This window comes from Pelodiscus sinensis, chromosome 9, assembly GCF_052426305.1.
Source record: "Pelodiscus sinensis isolate ZL-2025 chromosome 9, ASM5242630v1, whole genome shotgun sequence".
NCBI classification, from domain to species: Eukaryota; Metazoa; Chordata; order Testudines; family Trionychidae; genus Pelodiscus; species Pelodiscus sinensis.
In genome coordinates this window covers 56,977,008-56,997,432 of record NC_143060.1, presented here as the reverse complement: position 1 = coordinate 56,997,432, position 20,425 = coordinate 56,977,008, and the positions used below count along the sequence as shown (strand labels likewise).

At 40.7% G+C, this 20,425-nt stretch overlaps 1 protein-coding gene across 2 annotated transcripts in view; it reads left to right on the top strand.

Annotated features, from left to right (window-relative positions):
* The first annotated feature begins 3,004 nt into the window (after positions 1-3,004).
* Positions 3,005-20,425, top strand: part of PRG4 (proteoglycan 4) — a 39,219-nt gene continuing 21,798 nt past the window's right edge. The window contains exons 1-5 of one of the 2 annotated variants that reach the window (XM_006110867.5): positions 3,005-3,107; positions 3,647-3,745; positions 7,992-8,114; positions 11,420-11,539; positions 18,406-18,534. In XM_006110867.5, coding sequence (XP_006110929.4) covers positions 3,652-3,745; positions 7,992-8,114; positions 11,420-11,539; positions 18,406-18,534 — 466 coding nt within the window. In that variant the 5' untranslated portion in view covers positions 3,005-3,107; positions 3,647-3,651. The remainder of the gene's footprint in view (positions 3,108-3,646; positions 3,746-7,991; positions 8,115-11,419; positions 11,540-18,405; positions 18,535-20,425) is intronic. The other variant, XM_025181860.3, reaches the window with a different exon arrangement.

Below are 20,425 nucleotides of genomic sequence, written 5' to 3'. Positions count from 1 at the left end.
CTTGCATGAGCGCAAAGAGGTGCCGTCTACACAACAACCCCCCCTTCTTGCGTTCTTCCTCATTTTTTCAGGAAGAAATGCTCTTGTGCAAGAGGGGGTTTTTGCGCAATAACGTCTTGCACAAAAAGGGCTCCTAATTACTTATGCAAATGAAGCATGGCAATATGCTAATCTGTGCTTCATTTGCATAGGCTTTGGCGGAAGAGGGAAACTGCATAGATGTAGCATTAGAGTCCAGAACCAGCAAAGTACTAAGCATAAGTCGTATCATTTATGCCATTACTTAAGCCCCAGTTTTGCTGAAGGCCACCTACCATTCAGTGAACATTTCTAAACTACCACGCAGTCTGGCAATCTCTGCCCAAGATTGGATTAGGTGGAAGTTATGTAGCTCTGAAGAAGCGTAGGGAAACTTGCATAGTATTTGCTCAGATTCTAAGCCTGGCTCAAGCCAGTTCTAAGGAAACTTACATGAGCACTAAAGTTGACTCAAACATATATAAAATAAAATAAAAATAAAACACATTCAGGCTGAACATAATGGCAGGTGAAATCAGCTTGAACTTCAAGGCTGGGATAGCCTTAACACTGCATTATCAAATGATGTAAATGCTATACAATATCTTATCAAATGTAATAACATCTAAAATATACAATAAAGCCAAAATGTAATTCCCCATCTTCCTTCTTTATTTATGCTTTTGGCCGTATTTCACAGAATGGTTTGATACAATATTATCAGTACTAATGGAGGGTAGACATTCATTTTGTTGTATGGGTTTTGTTGTTGATAGTATCGGATGCTTTTTTCCTCATGAGAGTGTAGGCCAATCTATAATGGCATTAGCAATCATAGCCTGTTAGAAATTAAAGATGGAAAAGTCTCAGTTATGTCACCTTTTCCACCCCAATTATGCCAGTGCAAGACGCTCCCTACAATTTATTGTCCAGTCTAGTTTTAAATTACTCAAGTTCCCACTAATTTTCAGGTGAGACTAATCACAATAATCCCACTTTGCATCTCTTGGGACCAGCCTGACCAATTTTCTTCTTTTTCCTGACTTCAGATATTTAGATAGTGCTTCTATTCCTCCCTACCACACACTTTCACTGTCAAGTAAATTGCTTACTGAGTCAACTGCTGGGAAATAATGAACTGAAATTATTGATAGATAATAAATATAATATAGTAATATTATATAGTATAATAAATATAGGGTAATGATACTGCCCCCAGCATGTGACCTCGAATAAATGCTGAATCTTTTCTGTGGCTATGTTTTCTTTCTGCAAATAATACTTATCCTGCAAGCACATTGGGAAGATTGTTAAGTGCATTAAGATCCTTATATAAAAATCTGATATCACTCATATTTATCATGTTACTCAGACACGTTGGGCAATTAGCTTGTGACAGCATGTTTAGAGCAATATAGGAGATATGAGATGTCTGAAATATCCCTGAAAGCAGACAAATCCTTTGTAGGGAAAGCACAATACTTAGCTTTGTTCATAATATTTTGTTTAAAGTACTCTTTTTCAGATAGGAGGGTTTCCATTTTTTATGTCCATCCTACTCTGGCTTGGCTCTAGGTGTTTTGCTACCCTTGTGGAAAATATTTTTGGTACCCCTACGACCTATAGTCAAGTAGGTGGAGAACACACACACAGCCTTGATTGCCCTTGTCTAAGGCTGGCGCTGGCCCTCATAACTCTGTATTCTAGGTGTTCTCAGAATATTGAACAAATATACTTCTATAATCTGTAATACAAACTTATATGATGCAAGTATGCTTTCTATTTTATACATTGTAGATGGCTATAAATGTATATAGGGCTGGAAGTTTTGAGGTTATTGCCCATGTCATTAAACTACGTTAATCTCAAAGCAGTTTTATTGTTACCAAATAATAAATTTGGAACAAGCCATATTGGCTCCAAGGGAGGTGAATGCTGAGGCCTGGTCTACACTGCAGCAGCAGGTCAAAGTAAGATACGCAATTCCAGCTATGTTGGCGTCGATGTATTTTAAATCACACTTTTGCGCTGTCCACACAGTGGGAGGCCAACGGGAACAATCCCATTGGCTTCCCTTACTACTCATGACAAGCAAGAGTACCAGCCACAACAAGGGTACTTTCTGAGTCGATTTAGAGGGTCTAGACTAGACCCACTAAAATCGAACCCCAGAAGATCGACCACAGCTGCATCAATCTTCCGCATACCATAGACGTGCTCTAAGAATCTGCTTAAATCTATCCATAATTCAGGAAAGAACTGCTTTTTTTCCTGATCTATACTGCTTAAGTATAATCAGGAACAGGGCATTTTTTACTAAACTGGCCCCATTAAAAGTTTGAAGGAGCCCACTTGTAGCATAATTCAATTCTAAAAAAGAAGGATCTGCATGCAATCCTCCAATGTTCTGAATCTGTTCAGTAGGAAATAGATAAATATCTTGACTATCAGAGTAATTTAAATGTCTAAATTAATGCTTAAAAGTAATCACATGTTCTGAATTGTGTAAATTAAAGTTTGGACCAAATCTTTCAGCTTTTGGCTAGTTCTTACACAGGAAAATATTCCTTTTCAATTTCCAAGTGTGAGCTGCTAAATTTGGTCCATTATTTGGTACTATATGAATTAAGTATTAATAGTATTATAATTGTTCTTTAAAACAATGTGAAAAGAAATGCTGGTATTAATAGCACATAGTAGTGCATAACTTTAAAACTACTGTTTGATAAGATAGGAAAGAAAATATAGTCAATGTTTCTCTGCAATGATTTTCTACTGCTGTGCAATATAATCTAATACCTACCAGATAATCTGTTCATTTCAATATAAAATTAAAATTATGTTTTGCCTAATAAGTCTAAATATAATTAATTTATTTTTGTAATTATTTTAAAGGGAGTGTTTGTTCTCCAGATGTTGCTTAACTCTAGTCATCTGGAACCTTTTCCAAATGCTTTGGAAACTTTGCTGTCATAGACAAAATCAACAGAGACAACCCAACATGTTGGGTAATTAGTTCATCACAGTATATTTACAGCAATATATAAAACGTCTAAAATATCCCTGAAAGCAGACATAACCTTTGGAGGGTAAGTACAATACTCTTTATTCACAATATTTTGTTCAAGCGAAATAAAGCTGAAAACCACTTCTCCACTGTTCTAAGCAATAATGAAATGTCTACATTAACAATTTGTTGGATTATTTTTTACCCAATCTGCTGATTAATTTGTTTGACAAGTTGTGTTTTGATAGCAATTTTTTAAAATATAAGTAGCTTTGCCAGCCATATCTCATTAGAAATTAGCTTGCAGATTAAATAAATGTATCTAATTGACTATATTCCTCCTATTTAGGGACTTCTACAAAAATATAACTCTATGAACTGCTATAATTTACAGAAATAGGCTTTAAAGAATGATGCTATTTACATCTTTTTTCTGCAAAATGTAATGCATAATCAACTTATTGTGAGGAGATACATGGTATAATTCTGAATTAGCAAGGTTTCTTAATATTTTTAAATGATGTTTAAATTGTTACATGATTTTCATTATAGATAATAAAGCATCCATGTACATTTCATATAGTGGTCAGAGTATTTCTTCAATACACTGTTTCTTTTCAGGAAGAATGCAGTACCTAAAAATAACCATGCTGTGGAATATATATTACATATCCCTGGTGTTATTTTCAGCATCTTTGATTCAGCAAGTTTCTTCTGAAGGTATTGTAAAACACACGATGGAAGCAAAGTTGTTTGGAATATTTGGAAACATAAATTAATATAAATAAGAAGTGTTTGCAATGAAAGAATCATTTAAGATTCTACTAAATTACAACTAAATGATTTAGCAACATGGGTACCATGATTCAGTTTGCCAAAAGTTGACAGTCTTTTTAAACATCTGTTAATATAAATTGGCCTTTTAAGTGGAGTAATTTATAAATCTCAGTGTCATGTAAAATGTATATGTACATGTTATGTGAGTGTGTGTGTATCTACAGCTCTCTTTCTATAGAGATAGCCTTCAGATCCTATTAACCTCTAAACAATAGTCAAATCCACCGTTGATATAATCCAATGGGATACTTGGAATTACACCATTGATTAATTTGGCAAGGATGGGTAAAATACTGATCAGAATCAGGACAGGGCATGTAACATAATATGATAACTAAATACTTTCCTTGTCAGTCAGTCACGCACTATCAGATAATTTTCTTGTGGCATTAATTTCTCTAATACTGTAATTACTTTGAATTTCTCTTAAATTCAGGAAGCAATTAGGAAGCAATTTAAATACTGTAGGTTTCTATTGCAGCAGATATTACATAGTTGAATAGTAGTTACACAAAACATTCTCAACAGCTCTCCTCTCACAAGGCAGGAGTGAAATTTTACCTACACAGGATCTTAGAGCCCAGTGGAATTCCTTTTGAAGTGAGTGGGAATTTTTGTACTAACATCAACAAGGATCAGAACCTTACTGCCAGGAAAGAATGTATTAAGCCAAAAGTGTCTTTAAAAAAAAAAGAAATAACTTATCCTATAGTTCATAATTTTTTTCATCTTGAGTCCAGATTTCACCTATGTTTTTCCCTCAGCCATCTCTCGTACATGGAGGGAGAATTGTGGTGTAACAAGCTATGTAGAGACCTGGTAGCGAACAAAGATGGGATCTAACTCTTGCACAGTTTTAATTATTATTTTTATGCCATCTCCTCTGATACACACACACACACGTACATTGTATGTTGTTGAATTTTTTTCCTTGTCTCCAGTGCTGTGTTGTGTGTTATTTCTTGTTGTTTCTTGACATTTCAACTCACTGTCTTGAGTCTTTTTTTCAGCTTGTTTACTAAATGTACAGTCTCTTCGTTCGCATTTAAGGATGCTTCATTTGCATATTTTGGTTCCTGAAGGGGAGGCTGTTAGTACACTAGTGTAGCTCTCATTTATTAGGGGAATTGTTCCAAGATGATTGTATGATCTAACAGAACAAGATCATTGACTGCAGATAGAAGCTGTGATGGTTTCATTGATAAAACAGTTCTATCTGTCAGGTAGATTTTTACTTCTAAATGCAAAAGAGGGAGTCCCCCCCCCCCCCCACACACACACTATCTTTAATTATCCATGATCTCCCAGCACTGCAGCAACCTGGAATATTTTTCTTCCATTGAAGCCACTCTGTAAGATGAATGTCACCCCACTGAACATGAAGAATCCACATGAACAAAAGGAAAGAATGTATTTTATCCTGATGAGCAGGACTGGGACCCAACAATTCCTAAATTTTAAACTTCAGAGAAAATACAGGACTATGTAGCACTTTAAAGACTAACAAGATGGTTTATTAGATGATGAGCTTTCGTGGGCCAGACCCACTTCCTCAGATCAAATAATGGAAGAAAATAGTCACAACCATATATACCAAAGGATACAATTTAAAAAAAAATGAACACACATGAAAAGGACAAATCACATTACAGAACAGAAGGGGGATGTGGGGGGGGGGGGGGAAGGAAGGTGAATGCCAGTGAGTTAATGATATTAGAGGTGGGGAAGGGGAAATGTCTGTGAGTTAATAGTATTAGAGGTGATAATTGGGGAAGCTATCTTTGTAATAGCTTCCCCAATTATCACCTCTAATACTATTAACTCACAGACATTTCCCCTTCCCCACCTCTAATATCATTAACTCACTGGCATTCACCTTCCTTTCCCCCCCCCCCCCCCACATCCCCTTTCTGTTCTGTAATGTGATTTGTCCTTTTCATGTGTGTTCATTTTTTTAAAATTGTATCCTTTGGTATATATGCTTGTGACTATTTTCTTCCACTATTTGATCTGAGGAAGTGGGTCTGGCCCACGAAAGCTCATCATCTAATAAACCATCTTGTTAGTCTTTAAAGTGCTACATAGTCCTGTATTTTGTTTCAGCTACATCAGACTAACACGGCTACATCTCTATCACTAAACTTCAGAGAGTGAGTCCATCTCAGAATGATATCAGGCATGTCAACTGAAGTGCAGTCTTGCTTTGAAAAGGGACTGTAAGAACAATACCATAGGACAGGGCTACTCAACTTGGGAAGCCCTGGGGGCCACAATGATACTCACAGCATATGCCGAGGGCTGCATCTTAAGTGTGGTTGCATGTATATGCAAATATATACAAATAGTTTCTTTCACACTGACAGGCACGAATACAAAGATTAAGTCAAGACTACACAATACCCAGGCTCCATTTAAGTCAGTTCTGCTGATATTAATAACGTACCTTATTTCCACCCATCTGACAGCACTTTTAATGAGCAATGACAGTCCAGGAATTTAACTACGAAAACGAATATCAACAGAAGACCATTATATTGACTCGCCAGTATGGAGTGTGTTCCCAGTGGAGGTCATGTTCAAAGGATCCCACCCACAGGCTGAGTGTTGAGCCCTGAGTAAACCCAAACCTACTGCGGGCCACAAACAAACAGGCCGCAGGCGGCCCACGGGCCTCATGTTCAGTAGCTCTGCCATAGAATTTCTTGGTACTGTGATCTATTCACTAATGGACAGACATAATTTTTTTAAACAAGCCCAAAGTATGCTGTCAATAGCACATTGCCTTCCGATTCTGCATTTAGGGTATATCCTCTGGACGACTGGGACACCAGTAGTGCATACAGTGCAGCATAGGTAGTAGGAATCGGGCAAATACTTGGGTCCCCAGCCTGCTCCGAAGCCCATGTTGAGCTACCTTCACTGTTACTATTACTTGTACTAGCTGGACTCAAGATAAGCTAACCTATTGCCCAGCTTTTTTCTGTGCAGACAGATCCTTAGTTACACTTATGTGATCACACACAGAGCCATCATTGAGATAATGCAGGTTTCACTGAGAGCCAAGGTACCTTTTATTTGTAATTGGAGCAACTTTATTCTGGAAGTCAAATAAAATAGAAACCCCATCCCCCACAGCCATATTCACTGGTCTTTTCAAAGCAGAACTGCACTCTCCCAGTGTTCCATCTGGAGTTTGTTGTTTAATTTTTTGAAAAATATTTTGATTGTTTCTATTCACTTTAAACATTGTTGTAATCATTAAGAGGCAAAATTAACAGTCAAATTAGTCATACCAGTCAGTTCACCAACACTGACCAAATCTTGTTTTTCTAAGCGATGACAGGTCAGATACATATGCTGATCACTCGCCATAAAGCGGATTCATTCAGTACGAAAGATGATCCCACACCAATCTCCAGTTCATCCTCTGGATGAGGGCTGCTGCAGTTTGCAAACCTAGTTAGTGGGGTGGCAGACCTCCAGTTGTCCCCTATCTATTTCCATAATATACCAATCCAAAACTTTAGACATCATCCCTCTAAGCTTTCCTGTTTGAAATATGTCTCTGCATTTCCAAGCTCGGGCTCATCTCTAACCCAGAGAATGAATTCATGCACAGTGATAGTCTGACCACAGCTACACATTCTAGCTCGCAGTAATCCTCATTCAAAGCATAAAAGACAAATTAACATGTCTTGGGCCCAATCCAACTCCCAATCAGTGGGACTTTTGCCACTGATTTCAGTGGAAGCGAAACAACTCTTGACATTTTTTTGCATATTCAGTAGATATATTTTGGTCTAATTGGAAAGAAGAAACCTGCCTCCTACAAGCCACATCAAACTTTAAAAATATCCCATAGTAGAAACCTTTACTTATGAAGTCTGGATAATGCAGCTATTATACCCCCTAATATAGGGCCCAATCCTTGGCCCATTGTAGACAATGAAAAGACTCCCATAAATTTCAATAGGAGTTGGATTGGGTCCACAGTTTTGCTTATAATGAGTAAGCAAATTAAATACTTAAAAGAAAAAAAAATTAACCACCTTATTACTTTGCCATTCACTGTTTCCTTACAAACCATTCTAGTTTGGCACTGTTTAAAATTAGTATTGTGTGATTTTAGATTTATCAAGCTGTGCAGGGAGATGTGGGGAAGGGTATTCTAGAGAGGCTGCCTGCCATTGTGATTATAGCTGTCTACACTACATGGAGTGCTGCCACGATTACAAGAAATTCTGCACCGAGGGTAAGTTGTCAAACCCCATGAGTTTCTACAATGATAAGCTTTTGCTCCTACTTTTTTTGGCTCCTGTACCATGTTCTCGTCTCAGTGTTCAACTTCCCTCCCGCCCACCCCCTTTCGCTTTACTTTGTCTCTTGTTTCCTTCTCGTAAATGTTGTATTGCGTCTGAATAGTGAATGTTTTTCACGGATAATCGCCACTTCAAAACGTCCAATATTCACAGGTACAATAATTAGGCTGCCATGAAGAAAAGTGCCCTGCTTTGAAAAGAAGCAGAGCAGCACACAAGGGGTGAATAATTTACTTACAATTTGGGGCCCATCCTGTTCATTGCTTTAAAAAAAAAATCTTTTAAAGCAACATTTTAAAAGCCATGGAACCAGAGGTCCTGATTTAAAGCCCAGCGAAGTCAACAGGAGTCTTTCACGGACTTCATTGGACTTTGGATCAGATTCTGCTATCAGTTTTGAAGCCAAAAATTGCTACTGACTAAGGTTTTCTTGTTTTTAAATGTGATGACGTCTCACTATGGCCCTACAACTGCTAAGGAAAAAGTAGTTGAAATTTGCCACCTTAAAAACTCACATCTGTTTCCATATGCTGAGCCCAAGTAGTTGAAAATGTTGTGTGGGAAACTGATTGGGAAAACAACAGAATGAATATTAGACTCTGAATAGGTCTCCTGCAATTGAAATGTCACTGAACAGTGCAAATATACAGGTTTTTGTCTACAGGCAGTCCCCGGGTTACATGGATCCTACTTACATCGGATCCCTACTTACAAACGGGGTGAGGCAACCCTGCACTAGCTGCTTCCCCCCAGCAGACCAGGGAGATGTGAAGCTAGTGCCCCTCCCCCCCCCCAGCAGACCAGGGAGACATGGAGCGGCTTTTCTCAGCAGACACCTCAGCTTGAGAATAAAGGACTGAGTGAAGTGAGGTGTGGGAGAATAAAACTGAGCTCTGGAGAAATGTTTGGCTAGAGTTTCCCCTACAATATGTACCAGTTCCGACTTACATACAAATTCAACTTAAGAACAAACCTACAGTCCCTATCTTGTACGTAACCCGGGGACTGCCTGTATTTTTACAAGGATTTCGGCAAATTAGGTTTATTGTCAGGTATCAATGCCTTATATTCATTTTTATGATTAAGTTTTGTCTACAGAGTGTTTCAGGCTACACCAGAGGGGTGTGAATGGGTGCACAAGTATGGACTAATGTACACTAATATAGGTCTGTTTAAACAGTACTATGTTACCGTGCACCGGGAAATTTGTTTGCATGCCAGTAAGATCCACATCAGCCAGTTATTATGCAACATGCTAGTGTGCACTAGAATGTCACTCAATTTCACCTTCTGGTGTGGACTAAATGCACAATGCAGACAACCCCTTCAGATAACCAGGGTATGCTACTTTCATTGCAGTTCAAACAATGGCTAAAACATTCTAGGGTAAGATTTTTTAGCTCTATCATTACAGAATCATAAACCCTGATTACACCACCTTTACTAATTGGTACCTTACTGCACAAATAGCCCCATGGAAGGGACTTGTATTGTGATTAAACCAGTCATATTTATTACATGGAGTGTATTGATAGCTCAGGTAAACCTGATTTGAATAAGACAAAATTTTAATCTGCTCAGCAATTTCAATATTTCTTTGATTCTCTTGAATGATAGGATGGTCTGAAATGTTGCAGATTCTCTTTATTATACAACAGGGTCTTTAGTTACTAAGGGGCAGATTTTTAAAGGTCTCTAGTGGTAGACAGGCAAGTCTGGCTCTTTGTGGCTATGTATTCTATGTGCTGAGCACCCTAGCCCTGACCAAGCGTGTGCTTACGTTTAAACATGCAGAAGTGATGAGGAATCCTGTGGCACCTTATAGACTAACAGATGTATTGGAGCGTAAGCTTTCGTGGCAAAGACCCACTTTGCCAGATGCATCTGATGAAGTGGGTCTTTGCCCACAAAAGCTTATGCTCCAATACATCTGTTAGTCTCTAAGGTGCCACAGGACTCCTCATCGCTTTTGCAGATCCATACTAACACGGCTACCCCTCTGATACTTTAAACATGCAGGTAATCCCACTGAGCTGACAGAGTGATTTTGGCATTAGTAGCATGTCAGAGTAATGATTAGGAATGCAATTTTTCTTAGCACTGTAATTTAAGGACCTATTTCTGATCTCATTTACACTGGTACGTATCAGGAGCTAAACCTGACATAAGTTGGGCTACACTGAATTTCTATCAGTGTAAGGTCAGAAGCTGCCAATTGTCTATGAATGATCCTAGCAGCACTCAACAAATATTTATTGAAAAATAGGGTTTTGATCCCTGCACATAATCACAGACGAACTTCAATAGGAGATCAGACCCAGAGAGGGTTCATTACCTGTCTGCCATCCAGTGTAACTACCAACTGACAGCTTATTTGGATCCCCGTTCTGGGTGGTACTGAGTATTCTCAGCTTCTGGTGACTTCAGGTCTAATCTGACCGCTGAAATACACAAGATGTATCTGTTACACACGTACTATACAATGTCAATGGCTGTGTTAAGATATGACAAACATTTACATGGGTAATTCCTATAACTTTCTGAAATCAATGGGAGCTGTGCACACTCTTGCAAGCAGATAAATTGACCCTTACTATTTAATATGTAGTGCAAGGAATTTAGTGGTTATTAAAAGTTAAGCCCCAATGGATTATTAGGAATAGGCAGCATTAATTAAATTTGAATTATTTAATTATACTTATGTCATAAGATAATAATAAATAATAATAATTTTGTACTCAATTAACATTTTTAATCTTCTCCACGCAAATAATTGCTTATGCAAATAATGTGGGGCTTCTTCGAAAATCTGGCCTAGCATAACATTTTTGTTGACTCTAAATTCAGGCCCTCTGAGATATTTAACATCTGGCCCATACTGCAGAGCCATCACATCTGACTAGGGGGGGGATGGAATCCTCTTCAAAGGAACCTTTTTATAGTGAATTCTGAGATAGTGAAACAGCTTGTAGTGAAGCAGAATGCAAATTCTAAATTGCTTCAGTACACCACAGTGTGCAAATTGCAGTTACAGAGCATGACAGCCAATCCCCTGAAAGCAAGCGGAGTCCTCACATTGATTTAAATAGGCTTCAGAACAACTAGCTCCTTATACGAAGTTGCTCTTTATAACAACAAAAATGAATGACTTCATTATAAAAGGGTTCCAATACAGACCAAAGCCAATCCAAGCCAAAGACAGGCAATAGCGCTGAACGTCTTGCTTTGCCTTGTGTAGAACTCTCCTGTAAGGGACGGTGCTTTGAAACGTTTGTGAGAGGGAGAGAATGTGATTGTGATGCAGACTGCGAAAAATATGGGAAATGCTGTCCAGACTATCAGAAACATTGTGAAGAAGGTGAGTGTACTTCCCTTATAAACGGTTTTCTGTGTTTTATATGTTTGATGTAGCTGCCTATGTGTTATAGCAGATTGGCAACCCCACCTATTTTGTACTTGAAAATGCTCCCATTAAAGGGACGTTGGTTGCCATTAAGTTCAGTGAAAATAGAATGGCTCATTCCCTTTCAGTAACAGAACCCCATGTATGGAAAGCTCAATCAACAGGAACTAAGAGGGGGCGATTAAAGGAATGGTCTGGTAACCTGCTTTTATTTGAACACAGGTGCTTGGAACTGGCCTTCTCTGAATTAACTGCCCTGAGCTACCTCTCAGGTTTCCTAACTGCTCATCTTTTCAGGCAGTCCTTAACTGCTGATAAACTTGTTTAACAATAGAGTGCCCAGGTGTCCGGGTTTGGACTGGTACGTCCAGTCAAACAGGGATGCTGGTGTCTCTGGTCAGCACTGCTGACTGGGCCATTGAGTCTCTGGTTGGTGGCACCATTGTGCTGGGCAGTGGGGCTGGCAGGCTCCCTGCTAACCACTGTGCTGTGCAGCTCCCTGGCCAGGAAGCAGACAGCAGGTTCAGATCCTAGCGACAGCCCTCCCTCCCTCCGCCCACAGGCACAGATCCTATTGGCTGGGTCAGGGCAGGAAAGGAACTAGTGCAACTCGTACGTGCTCAGCAGGCAGCTGTTGAGGGGTGATGTGGCGGGTGCACACGTCTCCCCTGCTGCCCAGCCCTCTTCTCCTCCCATGGCAGGGTTCAAGCTGCAGTGTGTGCCCTGCAGTGAACCGCTGTCTGTCTGTCGCCCAATTGCCAGCACCCTGGAGTCTGAAGTAATGTATCTCCATCTCCAAGTACTGGGAATGGGGCTACCCCCGCAGATCCTATCACTGCACCCCTCCCTCATCCCATCTATCCTTGTCCCAATCTCACCACTGTACCCCTTCCACCTCTCTCCCACCCAGACTCGCCACCTCCCATGTCCCTTATCCCCATCCCCCCTGTAATCCATTCACCTCCAGACACTGCTGCACTGCCATTACGTCCCTATACATCTGTCCCCCAAATCCTCATGCTCCTGTACCCTCATACTCTTACTGCCCCTCCTCTCGCCTTCACTGCCCCCTCTGCCCTTCACACTGCTTTCATCTGTAGCCTCTTCCCTCCCCATCTTTTCCATTCCAGCCACCTTCCCAAATAGGTGATTGAGGCTGCCTCTGGAAAAGCGCATGAATAAGTATCTCTGTGTAGGCAAGTATGTGCATGCATTGTATGTATGTAAAAGTCTGTGTCTTTGTGTAGGGAGGTGTGTGTACTGCCGCATGTGTGTACACCCATGTGAATAAAGTTTGCGGCATAACTTTTTGACTTCTCTTCCTTTGGCTGGCTTGTTCACAAATAATTGGATGGCAAAGTATGTATTCATTTCATAACAAACTTTTAAAAGAGAAAGGAACTCTAAGGCTACATCTACACTGCAGACTTCTTCTGCAAGAACTGGTTTGCACAAGAGTTTGCATGTCCACACTGACATGTGATTTTGCACAAGAGAGATGCTTTTGCGCAAGAGCATCCATGGCAGTGTGGATGTGCTCTTGCACAAGAAAGCTCTGATGGCCATTTTAGCCATAGGGTTTTCTTGCGCAAGAAACCCCTGTTCCCGTCCACACTGCCTTCTTGCACAAGAGGAGCCTGAGCCCAATGCCAGGACGGGACGGAGAGAACTGGAGCTGGGTCCGGCAGGGGAATGCAGGATAAGGGGCAGCCTAAAAGTAGCAGGGCAGAATGGGTCCCCACATGGCTTAGAGGCTAGGGTGTTGTGTTCTAGTCCCCTGAGCCTGACCCCAACCCTGGGAGCTCTTGTGCGAAAAGGTATATCCTTCACAAGGAGAGGAATATCTCTTGTGTAAGAAGCCCTCTGTTCCAACACTTCACTGTAAATTCACTTGTGCAAGAACACACATGCAGTGTAGATGCTCTGCAAGTTTTTGTGCAAGAACAGCTGTTCTTGCGCAAGAAGCCTGCAGTATAGATGTAACCTAAAAGTATATTATTGTATTAAAATACTGTGGCAAAGTTGTGGCTGTGTTCCATGGGTCTTGCGCTCCTGGCAGATCATTTTAGCCTCAGACATGCGCAGTGGTCCTATACACAACCCCTTTCTCTTTACAGGAGGCAGTGTCCGTAGCTTAGTGAGCCATGCTCATCACAGGCTAGTCCATGGTTTTGGGGTGAAAACCCCTTCATAGTCCTGGTCTCCCTTCTTGGGACAGGCTCTGTGTTGGTGTCAGGGGAAGGTTTGGGGGGAACCTGGGCCGACCCACTACTCCGGGTTCTGACCCAGGGACCCTAAAATAGCAGCAGCAATCATGGTTGGTTTTCCTTCAGGCTTGGCAGTTTTTTCTTTGGGCCACTTCCCCAAACAACCCCTCCAAAATGTCTCCCTCTGGTACATGTTAACCAGCTCTCAGCTCACACACAGCTTCTTGTTCCTCCCTTTCTCCTGCAGGTCCCTTACTGTTTGTCTTCCTCTCCTTGGCTGCAGGTGTGGAGTGACTTCCTGAGGGAGCAAGCTAGCTAATTAGCCCCATGTGTTTTCCTGCCTTCATTTTACTGCATCCGGCCTTAGTACAGCCATGGCCAACCCGCGGCTCACGAGCCACATGAGGCTCTTTCCCCCAAAAGTGTGGCTTACGAAGCCTCTCCCGCCCCCTCAAATGCCCCGCCGCCAGCCTCCCTGTGCTCACCGGGTCGGCAATTCAAAAAGATGCCCAAGATGGTGGCCATCGATGGGAGCCTGATATAGCCAAAAAGCCTAAGCCCGCTTGCTCCTTAAAGGGGCAGTCTCCTTCTTTTTTTTGCTTGACAATTCTGAGGTGGCTCTTCGCATTTCTTCTGCTGCTGTTGGCCACTCCTGCTCTAGTAGTTTACACTGGAAAGAGAAAGCCACTTATTCAGTGCCCTGTATCTCTGCTTTCACCAGAGTGTGGAAGGCTGCTGGCTTAGGTCTGTCACAATATATTACTCTTTAAAAAGTGAATGTTGCTGACTAGCAATTGCAGAAGAACCAGTGTTTCTCCATCTTTGTCTAGCTACATTATAAACTCTTTATTAAAAGATTCTCTCTTTTTATGTGTATGTCTAGCACCTACCACCCTGGAGCCCTGATCGTAGTTGGGATAGTAAATAACAATTGTACTATTAAACAATGCGGAAGTATACATGTTAGTGATGTGTAAAAGGGAAGTCAAATCCCCCGGAGCCATTGATTCCCCTATGAGGGGCACGTACAATATATATACATTGCTAATGCTTAGATATATTTGCTATTTGTATAGGAGTAAGACATGACAAAGGTCAGGGCCTGTCACAGGTAATAACTTATAATAAGGAGACGAGGGGAAGTGAAACCAGTCTTCTGTTAAGTAGAGATATGGATAGATTCCACATCCTTTAAACTTGTGACCGGCTCAAGCAGGAAAGGAAAAAGGGAAGTATGGCTTGCCCATTGTTCAGCAAAAGTGAATGACTGTAAGACAGCTGTAACTGCAAAGTCAGCAAGTAGGCATTGTATTTAACCTCATTGGGAAAATTAACCTGACCTATAGGAATGCTAAACGTCAAAAATGAAGTAACCTATCATGTTAAGGCACCTAAACCAGGAAGGATGTGAACCCTATAAAAACCCCTGCATATGAGATGTTGGGGGTCGGCTCTGATTTGAACATTGAGTTCCTTAGCCGTACCGTGGTTGCAACCAATAAACTTGAGTTGGACCCAGCCTGAAAGTGTGACTCTCTTCTTGGGGTAAATCAGACTAGCCTCCAAGGGGACGAAACCAGCAATTTATGCAACATTAGTGCATGTTAGATGTCTATGCATGAATACACATATGTATCTGCATGTAGACATGGGAGTCAGTTTCTACAGATTTATTTATATAGTTATCTGGACAAGTGCATCTTTCAGCTTTGTTTGCTTTTTTTGCTTTTTTTTTTAACTTTGCATGAAGAAATTTAAACATCCCATTAAAGTCTTGGGAATGTTGTACTAACTCATGAACATCATATGAGTTTTAAGGTCTGAACTACCAGGCTGCTGGCTATGAATATTTTGAACATTTCATAAGAACATAAGAATGGGCACACTGGTCTATCTAGACCAGTATTCTGTTCCTTCAAGTGGTTAATACCAGGTGCCTTAGACGGAATGAACAGATCAGGTAATCATCAATTGATCATCTCCTGTCACCTATTCCCAACTTCTGATAAACAGAAGCTGGGAATGGGAATGGGAATGGGACACCATTCCTGCCAATCTGGCTAGTAGCCATTGATGGACCTATCCTCCATGAATTTATCTAGCTTTTTTTAATTGTTATAGTCTAGAACTTCACAACATCCTCTTGAAAGGAGTTCCACAGGTTGACTGTGTGCTGTGTGAAGAAATACTTCCTTTTGTTTGTTTTAATCCTGCAATCTGTTCATTTCATTTGGTGACCCCTCATTTTTGTGTTATGGGAAGGTGCAAATAACTCTTCTTTATTCATTTTTTCCACACCAATCATGATTTTTATCATATCCCCCCTTAGTTATCTCTTTTCCAGGCTGAAAAGTCGCAGTCTTATTAATCTCTCCTCATATGGCAACTGTTCCATACCCCTAATCATTTTGGTTTTCCTTTTTTGTACTTTTTCAAGTGCCAAAATATCTATTTCCCTCTGTCCATTTGTACTGCTAAGAAGGTTGTATATACCAGATAACACTGATTTTCACCACTGATCTTGGTTCCTGATCCTTTTTGCTTCCTGCTTTCTCAGGCTACGTCTACACTACAGGGGTTTTGCTCAAAAACAGCTGTTTTTGCGCAAAAACCCATGGCGTGTCCACACCTCAAGCGTGTTTTTGAGCATGTAAATTTACAGTGAATCAACAGAACAGAGGGCTTTTTCGGTACAGGTATTCCTCTTTTTACAAGGAATAACTCCTTTTTGTCAAGAGCGCTTGCGCAAAAAGGTATGTGTGGATGGAAAACGGGAGTTTTGTGCAAAAAGAGCCTCTTGAAAGAAGTACAGGTGCCCTGGTGGCCATTCTGTGAATAGCAATCAGAGCTTTCTTGCAAGAGAGCATCCATGCAGTCTGGATGCTCTCTTGTGCAAAAATACATCACTTTTGTGATGTTCTTTTGTAGTGTGGACGCATTCTTGCACAAGAAGTTTTTGCGGAAGATCTCTTTTGCGGTAGCCCAAGAGTTGAAGCTGAGGTCTGATTCTTTTCAGAGCTTAAAATAACACCTTGTCTTACTAAGGCAAAACCAGAAAGAACTAGATTAAAAATACTATATTTTTTCTGCAGAATTACTGCTTAAAATATTTAATTATTTGCTAATTTCTAAACTATCTAATAACTTCACTTCACCTAATCCCCCACAAAAGGCAGTTGCATCTTGGACCTCCAGGTACTTTAGCAAAGGAAAAAATAGGGAAGAGCCCATACTCTGCTGCAAAGCTTCGGTGTGTATCTGCTATTCAATGCTGAAATTGGAGGAAATCCATAGGAATGGTAGATACCTCCTCTGCTGTCACTGCTCAGTCTCCCTATACAGTCTCCCTATAACCAATCATGCAAGGTTACTTAAGAATAGTTAACCAAATATGGATTTCTGTAATGTCTTACAGAAGTTTCAAATTAATATCATATTGTACCATGTTAATCCCGACATAACCCACATTTCCAGGTCTCATTTTGTGCAAGGGAGAAAGTGGTCTTATACTGTTCACACGTCACACAAGACATTGTTAGTAGAGTGCTCCCATGTGTTTCTCTTTTCTGGGTGTTTTCTGGGTGTTTTCAGCACAACAAGGCCCTGGGCTACTGCAGGCTTCTACCTGTGCAGGTTCCACGTGGCTCCAAGAAGTGGCTGCCAGGTCCCTGCAGTCCCTAAGACTGAGCTGGCAGCATCCACCCCTCCCACCCATGAATTTGACAAAAGGACAAGGCTCCCACTTGACAGCCTGTGTGCATTGCACTAGTTAGCCTTTTACTGGGGGAGCTGGGAAGGAATTTTTCTCTCTCTGCCAGACAGGCCCAGGTAGCATGTCTGGGGCCCATTGGGATGAAGTAGGTTATGACGTTAGGATTATGTGGAAATTAAGAAAAGGTTAATGATTTGAACTGCACAATTTATTGCCAGATGCTCCCAGATATTTTAAGTGAATAAAGTTGCAGCCTTGTGAAACCACATCCATTGCCTTCTATCTTTCTTCTGCCATGGCTGGACAGCTGACCTTTACCCGAACCCTTGCTATCTGACTCACTCTCTGATCCAAATTCACACCTGCGGTTTAGACTGACTACTGGATCCCAAATTATTTTCCGGTTCTGGTATGAACATGTGTGAAACCTCATGAGATTTCAGTGACAGTATATCTGAACCCAGACCCTGATTTAGCCTCAACAGAGAACTTAAGAGGACTAACCTAATACCTGGATCTGACCTTGCTTCCAAGTTTGCGGCTCAAGACATTTTTTTTAGCTTGGAGTAAGTGGACATAAAAGTGAACCAACATTTTAAAAAGTAAAGCCTTGTTTCCCCTTAAGTCCCATTAATGAAAAAAAAAGTGTTTAGTTGATCTCAATCTTTCAGAAAAAAAGTTTTCTCTGGTCTTAAAGTAAGCACGAGAAGCTTCCGGTCTAAAAGTGTGTGTGTGCGTGCATGTGTTTTGCAAAAATTTAGTGGAATAGAGGGAGTGAAGCAAAATTAGACTTATAGTAGAAATGTGTCACAGCTGTTCCATTTCATTTGTTAATGATAATATGCTTCATGCTGAATGAGAATGGAATTTCCATTAACACATTGTATTTTTCTTGGCTTCAGCACTTACTACGAAATCATCATCAACCAGAACAACTCCTTTGGTGACCAAAACAACTGCTAAACGGTCATCAAAAAATTCAAAGAATAAGAAACCAAAGAAAGTAGTTCAATCCCATGAAGTTATGGAAGGTAAGAAAGAAAATGAATGCAACTGGCATTATCTGAGTGAATGTTAAAAATCACTCCACAGTTCTAGCTGTAGAAAACTAATGTGAGATGTTTCCACATAGCTATTAAGCTTGTTCCTAGAATTTATTACATCATATACTCTTCAGAGAAGATCTTAGGCTACGTCTAGACTACATGCCTCTGTCGCCAGAGTCATGTAGATTAGGCTACCATTACCAAATAATTTCCAAATAACAGACGGCTTATTCCAAAATCTGTAAACCTCATTCTATGAGGAATAACGCCTAGTCTGAAATAGCTATTTTGAAATAAGGCATGTGTGGATGCTCCACTGCTGCTATTTTGAAATAGCTCTTCACCAGGGCCATTCTAAGTTATTCCTCCCCAGTGCGTCCAGGGGCTCTAAATTGACACAGCACATCTACATTAGGGGAGCCTCCCTCGGACTAATTTTGAGGCTTTCCTGTAGACATTCTATTTTGAAATAAGCTATTTTGGAATAACTATTCTGGAATAGCTTATTTCGAAATAAGCGTGGAGTGTAGACATACCCTCAGTCTTTCTTTGCAGAATGTGCAAAGCACCTTTTTTTCTAGGATTATGTAATATCGTAACTTGTTAGATTATAGGTTTAAGTTTGTATGCTTACATTGACTGAGAAATTCAGACTTGTAATTGCATTCACTACAATAGTTATACCGGGGGTCAACGATGGCAAATGCTTGAGAGTTTTAATAGATAATTCTTTAAAACTCTTGCAAAATATGCCTACTAGCTGCAATAATCTTACAAAATATTTGCCTATTCATTGCATTAATTTGTCATAGAGAGATGATACAGAGGACCAAAGCTAAAGAAATTACATTCATTTTAACTTTTTAAATGAGAGCAAAAACCTTTAACAAGACTCCCAGTCAATTTACTGCCTATGCAAACATTACACAGGAGAAAGAACTAGTCTGTAATGCTTTGCCATACAGTATTGTTCCTACAGTACATTTACAAGTGTGCCTCAAGCAGTAGTTTGTACAGCTCTTCCAGGTGGCCCACAGGCTCTTCTATCACAGTGCTGTCCAACCCTTGTTAAGCAGCAATGCTTGCTCTTAGTAATTTCTGGGAGCTTTTTTGAGAAGCAAAATGAATCCTGCTCTAAACTACATGAAGGTGTTGTGTGTCTGTCGGGGGTCAAGGAAGTGTGTGTGTAAGCTTAGGTCTGATAGTGGGCAACACCAAATCTGAAGCAAAACACCTAGGAGGACAAAACAAAACTGTACAATATGTCGGAGATATAATACAAAGAAATACAAGGCCATATACTTATGACCAATTATACAAGGTCATATACTTATGACCAATTCCTGATCAATTTAGATATGAAGTATGACCTGAGTAAAGTCAATGGGGCTACTAACAAAGCCAAAGGTCTCAAACTCAATTTATCTTAGGGTCAGTGTCAGTCCTCAAATCCTCCTAGTGGACCAGTGAGCACCCCCACTCTGGCAGGGCTATGGGGAGAGGGGGAAGGTGTCTCTGTACCTCCCTACCCATACATCCCTCAGCCCAACCTGCCACCCCAAGGCAATTTAAAACCCACTTCACCCCACACAGGCAGTGGAGCGGGGCTAGAGTAGCTTCCCACTGCTAGCTCCATGCCGCTGCCAGCTCGTCCCTGTGGCCCAGGAGCCGTGTTTGCAGAGCTGTCCCGTCCGTAGGGGAAAGCTGTGAAACTACTAACGCATTTTGTGAAACTGACTAGACATCAGTGATACCAACTCTCCTGATTTGATCACAAGCCTCCTGATAATTGGGACTGTTTTTTTTCCTGGGAAGCCCCAGCCACGTTGTTAGAATTAAGCCAGATCTGGGAATTTCACTTCCTCATGCCTCGTGC